At 44.0% G+C, this 12,283-nt stretch overlaps 1 protein-coding gene across 2 annotated transcripts; it reads right to left on the reverse strand.

The window, feature by feature from the left end:
- Positions 1 to 3,853: 3,853 nt before the first annotated feature.
- alkbh5 (alkB homolog 5, RNA demethylase) lies at positions 3,854 to 11,864 on the reverse strand. Of its 2 annotated transcripts, XM_080721323.1 has the most exons (5): positions 11,746 to 11,841; positions 10,324 to 11,203; positions 9,654 to 9,734; positions 7,718 to 7,837; positions 3,854 to 5,964 (listed from the first exon to the last, which is right to left on the reverse strand). In XM_080721323.1, the coding sequence occupies exons 2-5, from the start codon at positions 11,085 to 11,087 to the stop codon at positions 5,802 to 5,804; spliced, it is 1,128 nt and encodes a 375-aa protein (XP_080577449.1). In that variant the 5' UTR covers positions 11,088 to 11,203; positions 11,746 to 11,841; the 3' UTR covers positions 3,854 to 5,801. The 2 variants fall into 2 exon arrangements, with proteins under 2 accessions (XP_080577449.1, XP_080577448.1); XM_080721322.1 differs by having other exon boundaries at positions 10,324 to 11,864.
- Between the last annotated feature and the right edge of the window lie 419 nt (positions 11,865 to 12,283).

Genomic DNA, 12,283 nt, shown 5'->3' on the forward strand with positions numbered 1-12,283 from the left:
ATCTATGCTTTCTTCCTTCCATCCCATCTCCTACCCCTTATTATTTACTCATATCATCAGGAGACTAAGTCTACATATTTTTGACTTATCATTGATTCTTTGAAAACTGTCATGGGGTAAGAGATTTGATGACGCTGCTAGACCTGAACTGAAGCCTTGCTCTGTTGACTGCCCCTTGACCCCTTTGACATTCCTCAAATCTGTCACGAGTAGGGATTTGATGGATCTATAGATCTAGCTTATCCAACATTGATCCACTTTGAATGAATGTCGAATCATGCATATACTGAAGGCTTTCTGTATAACTGAACTAATAATCCCTGATATGAGCTGTCGGCCTTCTGTAGATGGCTCATCTTAGGTCCTGTACTGGCCGCCCAGGGCCATCTGATAAACGATGGAACAGCAACATGTTAGTATTGACGCCTGGACCAAAGACAATGCATGGCCTTGAAACACGACAACCTACAGTACGAGACACTCAGACGTTATTCTGCGATTATGCCCTTTGTTGTCTTGTCAGTGTTCAAGGACCAGTGACTATACTGGCACTTGAACACTACATTATGTCTTGCAACACCTGATATCATGCTGGGATATAATGCCCTGCCATTTCCATTGTTTGTTAGAGAGACCTTCTTGCTGTACAGCTGATGCGTCTGTGATTCTCACTCTCTCAAAAACAGTGTGAACCGATTATACCAGAACTACCCGGTCTTGGTGTCTGTTTCATTCCATCTTGTCTTTTACTTTGGGATTGTGACTTTTTAACTACAAGTTAACAGTCAGCGTTATCAAGGGGGAGTTTTCCACCCCATCAGGGATATTTTTTCTATGCTTCTTGGCAAAAAGCTGGTTTATTTCCCTTTTAAATGGTAGCCCATTGGTAAGGAGCATGCATTTGCGGGATGAGCAGCAGGGCAGCTGAGTAGGCCTATGTGGGTTGCTTGCTCCCATGAAACATGAAAATCTCTGCCAGTGCACTACAGCGTGTTCTACTGTTGTTGCTATTGTTTTGAGCTCTTTACCCCAGGCAGGTACCATGGGTATATTTCACTGTAGGCCACTAATCTTAATATCCCAGAGACAGGCCTTCATTTTCCCCATACACATGCTGGCCTGAGTCCCTCTGTGTTTTTCCACAGAGAGCCTAGGATCATCCCATGCTCTGATGTGTCTCCCCCATATGATCCAAAGCCTGATTTGTACTTATTATTTGCACGTTGGTGTTGCATGCCGTAAATAGCAGATATACAAGCAACGCGTCAAAGTCGTGGCGCATTGTGAGCTTTTAGATCTGCTATTTAAAAATGTAAGTATAAATCAGGCTTAACACACCTCTGTTACAGTGGGATCCTATGGGGGAGACACACAGGCCCGGATCTACCATATGGGCACTTTGGGTACGTGCCCTGGGGCCCCTGGGCATCAAGGGCCCTCCAAAAAAAAGAAAAAAAAATACATATATATATATATATATATATATATATATATCTTTTTTTTTTTATCAGAATGAAATAAATTATGTCCACCACCCCCTGAAACAAATACTGTGTGAATGCTGCTGAAAAGTGCTGATTGTGTGTTAAGTAAAATGTACAATATTTGGACCTACATGCCTACAAAACAGTTTGCGCGCACACAGGGGCCCCTTGGCGCTTCAGTGCCCAGGGGCCCTCTGAGGTGTTAATCCAGCCCTGGAGACACAGGGCCCCCCCAGGAGTATTTCATTTAATTACCACGGGTAGGAGGCACAAAACAAGAGTCTTAAGTCGTAACTTTCTCTTTAACAAGACATCTTTGCCTGGACTTATTGATGTCTTTGAGTGTTTTTAAACTCGATACGTATTCTATAGCTATGTATAGTTGGGGAGGGGGGACTCATTAATCTATTCATTTATCATATTATTCCTGTTACTATTACAGTTTGCTTACTGTTCTAATAGATCAGTCGATGATGCTATTTCACTCGCATTACACATTGCCTTGGAACATCTCGAAAACAAGAACTCCTATGTCAGAATACTGTTTATTGATTATAGCTCTGCTTTTAACACTATTGTAACATCTAAGCTGGTGTTGAAACTTAGGGGTCTTGGTCTTGGCAGTAGTATCTGTAACTGGCTGTTTGACTTTTTGACAGGCAGGCCACAATCTGTGCGAATAGAAAATAACCATTCATCTAAGATATTGACCAAGACTGGAGCGCCCCAGGGCTGCTGCCTCAGTCCCCTGTTGTACAGTCTGTTCACATTTGATTGTGTTGCCAGGTGTGGCAATAATACCATCATCAAGTTCGCAGATGACACCACTGTGATAGGATTAATATCCAATGATGATGAGAGGGCCTATAGGAGGGAAATTGAAGAGCTAACCCTATGGTGCCAGAATAACAACCTCTCTCTAAATGTCAGTAAGACTAAGGAAATCATCGTTGACTTTAGGAAGTCTAAAGTTAATCACAGTCCCTTATCCATCAACGGTTCATCTGTAGATATAGTGGACAGCTTCCTGGGTGTACACATCACAAACACACTCACATGGTCTCTAAACACCAAAGGTATCCTTAAGAAAGCACAGCAGCGACTGTACTTTCTGAGGCACCTCAAGAGATTTGGCTTGAGCACCAAGGCTCTTGTGAATTTCTATCGCTGCACCATAGAAAGTGTTTTGACAGGTTGCATCACAGTGTGGTTTGGTAACTTGACTGTTCAAGACTGTAAACAGCTGCAGAGGATTGTGAAGAGAGATGCTAAAATTATCAGCACAGAATTGCCACAGCTCCAAACAATCTATATCACACGCTGCAAGAAAAAGACTCAGAACATCATGAAAGATAGCAGCCATCCCGCCCATTCCCTGTTCTCACTCCTCCCATCCAAACGTTACCAGAGCATCAAATCGCACACCACTCGTTTCAGTAATAGTTTTTTTGCCCAGGCAGTCAGGTTGCTCAACGAAGGGATGAAAGCGAAACGTAGGTAAACATGGGCACTATACGCATTTTTAAACAGTACACTGTTACACTGTATGGTATTGTCGTTGTTGGGACTTGGGGCCTGCATGGTATGTGGGTCCACACTCCTGTCGGTCACTGTGACCATGTCTTTGTGTAATAAGGCTGAGAGTGCTCCTGGCACAAGCATTTCATTGTATCTGTATCTGCTCTCCCTCTGCCATGCCTGGGGACTGACCTCATGCTTCCTTCAGTGCACGAGGAGTCCAAGTTGCTTCTTTTCACCTGACAGTGGGGATTTCCCCGCGTGGAAGGAACACGTTATTCCAACCAGTTCCTTTCCCCTCCATCAGGCGCCCTTTATATCCTGATCTCATTATAGAGACCAGGATTACTGCATGTTTTTGTGAGGGTATCATCTACCCTAGGTAGGAGACACGGGGAGAACATGCAAACGCCACACAGAAAGGCCCTTTCGCCAACCCCACCTAGGGTGTGGGCGCTGATGACGCAGAGGAGGGAACACGCCCCCAGTGCCCACAGCGTCCCCCGTCGGGAATCGAACCCAGGACCTTCTAGCTGTGAGGCGACAGCGCTAACCACTGTGCACCGTGCCCCTCAAACTATATTATAAAAAAGAAATCAAATATTTTCACAATATTCCTCTGTGGAACAGAGTCAAACTAAATGTAATGCTGCTACAATTCCAAGTGCTGGGTCAAGTTTGTCAGATCAGTTCAAATGATTATTTTTGTGGGTTACGGCCTGACAAGATGGAGAACCGCTGCAGATATGTTTGTGTTTAATAAATTCATTGTCCAACATGCCATTGAAAAAGGAGAGGAAAGACATTTTCTTTTTCAGAAAATATGGTTTATACTGCAGAAACATTTGAAGTTGATCAGCTTGATTTATTACATCACCTCATGTACGACAAGGTAAAAATGCCTTCATATTATGTGAGAAATTCAATTTCTCAGAGTTTTACAACTTCATTCAAGTAAAGCTAATTATCATAATTGGTACCAATTTGTGGTAGGTAAAAACGCCTTTACAAGTGAGAAATTCAATTTCTCAAGAGTTTTACAACTTCATTCGTGTATCATAATTGTTACCAATTTGTGGTCGCCAGATCGGTTTGTGCGGTTATAATTCAATTTTGAAGTGAGTGAGCATAACTGTGTTTTATTCATTCCCAATCCGAGGTACCTGAGTTTGCAGTCGAGTTTGGAGATGAGCCCTTTATGGAACATGGCCACTGAATGTGTGCCCCAATTCATGGACTCAGAACATTTTACATTACTTTTCTACTGACCTGCTAAATGCTCTGAATCAGAAAATGTGACCACATCCTTGTGAAACCATCCTAATGACTTGTTTATGCATCCACAACTTTGAATTCCAGGTCAACTGCTTAACACCTCCCGACGCCAGCTTTGAGTGAGACATGTAAACCGTCACAAACCTTGGCATCTCATGTCTTAACCCCAACAAACTGACCGTTGTAAAATGTAAAAAGAAATGTAAGATGTAAAAATAAATAGCTCAAATCTTGATGAAAGGCGTTGTGAGATTTGCAGAACAATATCAACATGCTCAAAATATGTACGCCAGGGTGAATAATTAAATATTGGATAATTAAAATGTGAATTCCTGTTTACAGAAAAGTGAAAATTGTTCGAGTGGAGTACGGGCTAAGCTATTTTTTCCATTACTGATTAAACTAGTCCAATAATCAATGTTGCCACAAATATTACATTACTGATATTGTGATGACGAGTGTGCCAGCCTAAATGAATGTTTCTACATTTAAGCTAAAAGAAAAATCTCCCACACGCCGCCTTGAAATGCCAGAAAAAAGGTTTCGTGGCTTCATGGTGTGCAGGATGTTTTTCTTTTCGGGCCCTCGTCTGGTCTTCTCCTACACACCTGTCGCCTTTGTAGGTGTGCAAAAGACTTGCTTTTTAATCTAAATTGAAATAATTTGTGCTCATGTCCTTCGGTAAATGCAGAACGTGTAGTGTTTAGAAATAAAATGGAAACGGTACTGATACAGTAGTTTTGTTTTGGGGGGCGTTCGTCTGCACCAAGAATCACAGTTTAGGTACAAACGGTACATCTCAAATGGTGAAAAATAAACTGGTATCATCGGCTGAAATGACAGTGGGCGTAAACGATTATATGCAAAAAGAAAAAAATGCAATTATCTTGCATCCCTACTGTTTCTACAGCTGCAGCTACAATTTCTGCATCTGGAACTGAGCTACGGGTACGTAACAAAGGGACAATCGGTCTGGAAAAACGTATGTGTGCGAGTCAAAAGCTGTGTGTGAAAAAAGAAGTACAGGTTTCTGTTTGCACAAACGTGCGCCCAATCAAAGTGTATGCACACGCTCAACATTATAACAACTTACATAACAATTACTTTTTTTGTTTTTGTCTCCTTTGTACAAGTCCATACATACACCTTTTTTTCCCCATTAGCTCTGGAGGTCTGTACATCTTAAGTTACAAAAAATACATGCCATTTTGATTTCTATGATCACAGAAAACAAAACAAAGCAAAAAAAAAAAAAAAAAGCATATTGTGGAGATTTTTTCTTTTCTTTTTCTTCTTTTATTTTTACAGTATAACAACAGAGTATAACTGCAGTTATAAGTAAATGCTGGCTTTACGTCTGCCAGAGAGAAAACACACAGCCACAAACTGATTTAGATTCAAATCAAAAAACACTAAAGGTGATGATCCTCACGGCAGACTAAAACTGGAGCGAGAAAGTGGCAAAAATAATCGAGGTGTAAAACATGCAGGGACCGTTATGGAGGCTATGCGTGTGCAAAGTCTTCAGTGACGTCTCATTTTGACTTTGCGTCCTGAACTTTCTCTGTGTTTGTCGTGATCGTGGCTGCGTCGCCAGTAATTCTCTGAGCTGTTGCTATGGCGACGGTGACGGCCGGAGAGTGATGGGCGTCTGTTCTCCTCCTTATCCATCTCTAGAACCCTGGGCCTGGTGGAGAGAGAGGGAGGGACAGACAGACAGACAGAAAGAGAAGTCCATCGTGATAATTACGCATTGCAAAGGGATTAATAATCAAAAACTGTACATGAAAGATGTGTCCACTCACAGCACACGCCATCGCCTTCGTCATGCACCCACGCACTTCAATATCGGCAATTGTTTTGACCTTTTGGATAACATTGGCATGTGCAATTGTGCAACCATTCTTTCCTACCACTTTCAACCTGGTGAAATGGCAGATCTAATAGCATAGCTATAGCAGATAGGCCCTAATGGTCCACACCGCCAGGATTTTGCCTACCTTTAACGTGGGCGCGCGCGCGAATCCATTGCGCGATGGTTCACCGATTCCATTCACAATACGATCCAGGCACGGTAAGCAACAAAACACTACAGCCTTCCATTGCTCAAAGCGAAACCGACGAAGCGCCACGCTGGTGTTGCATAACATTGAACCGGATGACATTTCGGCAGACAGGATACAGGCGTCGTTGTCCCGCCCCCCCATTTCCGGTTCTTGAACATCCAGATCCGTTTTTTGTGAATAGCGGCCTTCCATAGAGCGCTATGGACGGCGAATCGGTGATCATACTTTTTTGTTTTATAGTTATTAAAGCTAATTGATAACTCGTCATATTCGTCATAAGCAGAGTGGACCCATAAATATAGCTCGTCAAGCTCGTCATAAGCACTGGATGAGTTAAGAGGTTAAATGAAAAGTCATGTGCGTCATCTTTATTTTTGTGTACAAGTGAAATGTTATCAAATCAAATATAAACGTTAATGAAATTAGTCTTTTCAAATTCATTAGAAAGTATTGCACTGAGAAAATATTGTCCCCAGCTCAAATATGATTATTTTGGGTGGTCATGGCGTTGTAGTAGATATATATATTATCATGGTTGATTATGTGTGACGTATTAGAGTAGAGATCATGTGTTCATTGATTATATTAATATCTAGGTCTTTATGATGATACTAATACTTGATAGTTAGGAGTCGAGAGGCCTTCAGTAGGCCTCAGTAGCTATTGTTTTGGTAAAGCCCATCTTGTTATGGTACAGCTCGTCCCAGAGGCCTTGGAGCCACACAGTATAACTCTAGTGTCTGACCGTTCTTCTTGGCAGAACTACTTTACCACTGACCAGAGTGTTAAACTGTACTTCTGTCCATGATATCATGTTACGTTGTCTTGTCTCCTCATTTTCTCATTGATTATTGATTGATCTGAATTCCTCCACAGCCTGAAAAGTTGACCTAAAACAAAGCCATCGTCATAATTAGGCATTGCAAAGGGATTAACCCATATAGGCCTAACATTTGTGGATGCTTTAAAAAATAGCAGATATACAAGCTCACAGCGCGGCGAGCTTGTAGATCTGCTATTTTTGAAAAAGTCGTGAAAATGTGTGCAAATCTTTGAATATATGTATTTTTAAAGCGAACGTTTGTAACTCAAATTTTGCTTCTGGGGGTCCCTGGAACTAGATATTTTGAGATGGGGGTCCTTGGCCAAATACATATCATTTTGGGGGTCCTTCACATGAAAAAGTTTGAGAACCACTGACATAGCAGTCTCTCAAGAACAGACTAACTGAGGTCCAATTAAGCAAAAAGGACCTTTTCTTTGACGATGGCTGGCCAGATTGCTGACATAGAAACATAGGTTTTTCAAAAAAGCTTAGGATTCAAAAGACACTTATAGAATCGGGTCAAAATTGGGTCCAAAAAATGAAGGTACCTGTGAGCGGCGTTGGGGTCTGCCCTTCGATGAGTGCGCTTGGCTTTCAGAGAGGGTCTCTCCGGTGGAGAGGAGCGTAAAGGGCTGTCTGAGTCAACACGAGGTGCGTCAGGCCTCGTCCTGACAAACAGAGAGAGAGCAAGGGTCAGAACCAGAGGAGGAAAAAAACAAATAGAATACACACATCACTTCAGTTGAGGTGCTGGGGTAGGAAGAAGAAAAAGAATAAACCCTGCACACTCATCTGCTTCACTGTAACTTAAAGGGCCATTTCACCTCCGGGACAACACAATCTTATTTTATTGTTGTTTGGGAGACGATCAACACAATCCTGAGTTATTTTTTGTGTTCAATCTGTGTTTTGAGATATTTTAGTATATCAGCATGTACTAGTGATGTGTTTCGCATCATATGATGCAAAATGCATCACTAGTGCATGCTGAAATACTAAAATTCTAAAAAACACAGATTGAACACAAAAAATAACTCAGGATTGTGTTGATCGTCTCCCAAACAACAATAAAATAAGATTGGGTTGTCCCAGAGGATTGTGAGGATTGTGTTGATCGTCTCTCAAACAACAATAAAATAAGATTGGGTTGTCCCGGAGGTGAAATGGCCCTTTAAGGACAACGTTTCGAGCCACGGCTCTTCATTGGGTTTGAGCACTAAACGTTGTCATTACTTTGGAGCAGATGAGAGCATGGGTTTATTCTGTTTATTTTAGAACCAGAGGACAAAATTATTCAAATTCAATTCAAATGAGCTTTATTGGCATAAGAAAACATACGTTTACATTACCAAAGCAAGTGTTTCATACTGTATGTGCAGTAGGTCTAGATGTCAATCCATGGTTTATAGTCCTTAGGGTGGTTGTGTTTCTAGCCTTCTTTTGTCGCAACAGTTCACGTGTTCGAACATTGTTGTATTTCTCCCAGTAGGTATGGGAGTTTTTCATCATTGGTCATGTTTTCAAACTCACTTCGGGTGTGTGTAATCTGTGGGAAGTATGTGTCTCTGATGTCTTGGTATAGTGGGCAGGTGGTTAGAAAGTGTAGCTCTGTTTCTACCACATTTTGTGTGCAGTGGGTGGATAGTCTATCTTCTCTTGGGAGCGGGGTCTGTCTTTCTCTTTCTCTATTGCAAGGCTGTGTTCGCTGAGTCTGTACCTAGTCAAGGTTTTCCTGAGTTTTGGGTCATTTACCGTGCTCAGATATTCTGCTAATGTATATTCTCTTTTTAGTGCCAGATAGCATTCCATTTTGCTTTGGTTTTGGGTTGTCTCTTTCCAGTATGTTAGGTAGCTTTCTTTTTGTTTTCTTATAATCTGGTTTGGTCCAAAGTGTTTTCCGTTTGGTAGTTGTGCTTCGGTTTGTCCCTGGGCCAGCTGGCTGAGGGGGCATCCCTGTAGGTTTTCACTGTGGTTGAGGGCTATGTTACGGAGCGTGTCTGGATTGCTTTCTTTTAGGTGATTATAGAATTTAAGTGCTCTCTTTTTTAGCATTGTTTGTTGTTTTGTTGTTTATCTGTTGTTTATTCAATACATACTGTAACTCACGAGCCAGACTGTTGCCTTCCACAATTTTCAAACGCTTCCATCATACAAGTCTAGACTCTAGAGCATGGAAGTGCTGATGATCCGGAAGGTAAAGTGAATGCCACGGCCTTCCCCCACACGTCTTCCATTTAGTTTTTGCAGACAGGGTACATGTGCATTGCAAAAGCACAATACAACCTGCTGCTTGGCAGAAATGGGAATTGTTTAAGATATTTTATATTATGTTTGAACGGAAATGACGAACAGATGACAGCTTCCTTTCTAGGCTTTCGGGAAGGTGTAGTTGGGTGTTCCAGACTCTATGTAGAATTCAGAGGTTGTGGAATAGTCGTCTGGCTACGTGAGACTACAAGATGATTGACTGTAGCATTGACTCACTTCCTGAGGATGATGACTGCACGCCTCTCCTTGATGTCCTGGGGTCGGATACAGTGGGTGATGTCATCAGCAGCGTAGCCACTAGGAGAGAAGACAGGCTCTTTAAGTCAGTGTTTCTCAAAATGGGGTTCAGGGACCCCCAACAAGGGGTCCTTGAGGAGGTTCCGAGGGTCGCCAGCTACAATATTGATAGTTAGGAAGTAAAATATCAACCTGTGTAAGGTCTGTAACTCTTGAGTGTACAAATGGAATGGAACCAAATGGACCCGCATTTTGTACACGCAATAACTGGGGGTCTTTGAAATTAAAAAAGTTGAGTTACCCATTAACTTTGTCCCTGCAGTCTTCGCCACATCTGTCATTTTATCAACACTAGGGTTGGGATCTTTTGGGATTTTTACGATTGCCTTAACGATTCCTATAGGGGGTTACAAATGGACCCTTACAGGTCTAGAACTAGAAGTTATGGTCGTCCTTGAAATTAAGTTTCTAATTATCTAGTAAATACGAAGTCCACAGCTCTAACAGTGTGATAAAACCTGGTCCCGGAAACGGTTCCAAAAGCGATGGAACCGGTTCTGGTTCCTCAATGTTCCTCCGTTTCCGGATCCCAACCCTAGATCAACAGGCCACACAGCAGCGGGACGGGCCAGGCAAGCCACACACGTACCTGAGTATCGTGACACTGCCCCTCTTCACGGGCAGGATGTGCACAGGCTCCGACACGCGGATGGGCTTGAACTGGAAGCGGCAGCCAAAGCAGAGGGCGCTGTCGCTGAAGAAGGACACCGACACGATGGGCCGCGCGAAGATGTGCAGCGGGTCGACGTGCGACACGATGCAGCCGCCCGGCTGGTAGTCGTTGATGACGGCGCTGTTCACGAAGCCCTCCGGGATGACGCCGCTGGACACTAGCCGCTTGATCACCAGCTCGTGCACCCAGTCGGGGATGTCGTCCACCTCGCCCTTGCGGTACAGCCTCTCCTGACCCGGCCCTCGCTTCTCCAGCTGGGCACCGTACGTGTACCCTTCCCCGAAGAAGTACTTGTTCCGCAGCGGCGCCCGGTCCACGGTGTGATCCCGGTACCGGCCCGCCTCCGCGCTGGCCACCACCTCGTCGATCTTGTCCTCGATGGCGGCGCACTCCTCCGGCGTGAAGATGCTCTGCTGCTCGATGCCGCTCCTCACCCTCCGGGCCTCCTGCTCGCCACCATGCTCGCGGGATTCTCCCCCATGGTGGTTGTTGTCGTCGTCACCGCCGCTGTGCTGCCCCGCCTCGTCGTCGTCATCATCAGACTCCCTGAACTTGCGCTTTCGCCCGTTCCTCCCACTGCCATTCGCCCCATCTGAGTATTTGTTTTTGAGGTCGTCCCTGTGTGGAGTCATGGATTTCAGTTTCTCCCTCAGGTCTGAGTATCCGCTACTGGCTGCCATCCCAGTGGCAGTGCCACCCCGCGGGTAGATATGTAACAACACAGTCTGCTATGGGTTGGTGGGTGGAGGGGGTAGCGTGGAGGAGGAGGAGGAGGGGGGCGTTACGTTAAGCTTGGCTGGAGGTAAACAACAAACACGGGTTCTGATGAGATCAGGACGACATTGCAGCCACTGTGGGCTGAACGTGCAATCTAACCCGGCCGGCGGTGTGTGGGTTGGCCGGCTGTCAAAAGAACAAGACGCTGCTCTCTCTCTCTGCTTGTCTGTGTCGGTGGATGCTGATGCTGGCTGTGGCTGCTAAAACCGTTAGCTTGGAGGAGCCAACAAGTCGACACGCAACAACACCCGGAGAAGAAGCGCACAGACAAAACCGATAAATGACATCAGCAGCAGAGCTAACCTCCGGCCGCTCTGTCTAGCTTATAACGCTCCCGAAAAAATGAAGACTTTTACAGTTAGTCTCTCACACACGCGCACACGTAACACTCATACGCACAATGCTAACACTCACACACACATACACACACATGCACGCACGCACGGTGGCTAACTGTTAGCATTAGCCCGAGCTGCCTGCCTGTTGGCACCGCCGGACAAACCCAACATTTTCCATGTTTCGTTGTAAGCGTTTTATGTTGCAAACCTCGGGCAGACAAACCTCCGTGCGTTGTCCCACCGCCGCCGGAGAACTATGAGTTCATTGCGAGTCCATAAAGACGGGTTTGTTATAGTGAGTAAATACACAAAGTGTTCCAGCACGACTCTTCTCTCCTCAGAGGAAACCCAAACCAGGCTGAAAATAAACTACTCGTGTAACCTGCCAGAGGTCCCGGCGCATGCGCAGCCTGTCTGTCATCATGCCTCGGGGGCAGTGTTGCCAGATTGTGCGAGAGAAACAAGCAACTATTGATTGATTGATTGACTGATTGAAGACTTTATTAGAAGTTTGCATAGGAAAAGGTACAGTTTCATGACAGTACAGTTCACTAGTACAAGGTCAACTTTTTTTTGTATTTGTGGCATTCCTAAGACAATAATTTGATTGCAATAAATTTACCATTGATTCCGGATGGGAGTAAAGTATAAAGTATATAAATATTACATTTTTGCCTAGTTAGGAATGCGACAAATAGAGGGTATGCATATGCATAAAGTGAATGGCAAAACGTTGTTGAATGTCATTTAATGCAATCAAA

This window comes from Nannobrachium achirus (genome assembly GCF_963921795.1).
Source record: "Nannobrachium achirus genome assembly, chromosome: 3".
Taxonomy (NCBI): Eukaryota; Metazoa; Chordata; class Actinopteri; order Myctophiformes; family Myctophidae; genus Nannobrachium; species Nannobrachium achirus.

Bases quoted from the DNA above. Each gene is read 5' to 3' on its own strand.
- alkbh5 (XM_080721322.1), bottom strand. From the start codon at position 11,087: ATGGCAGCCAGTAGCGGATACTCAGACCTGAGGGAGAAACTGAAATCC. The intron at 9,735-10,323 runs GTACGTGTGTGG...CTTCTCTCCTAG, and splicing joins GGCAGTGTCACGATACTCAG to TGGCTACGCTGCTGATGACA. The intron at 7,838-9,653 runs GTGAGTCAATGC...TCTGTTTGTCAG, and splicing joins GCAGTCATCATCCTCAGGAA to GACGAGGCCTGACGCACCTC.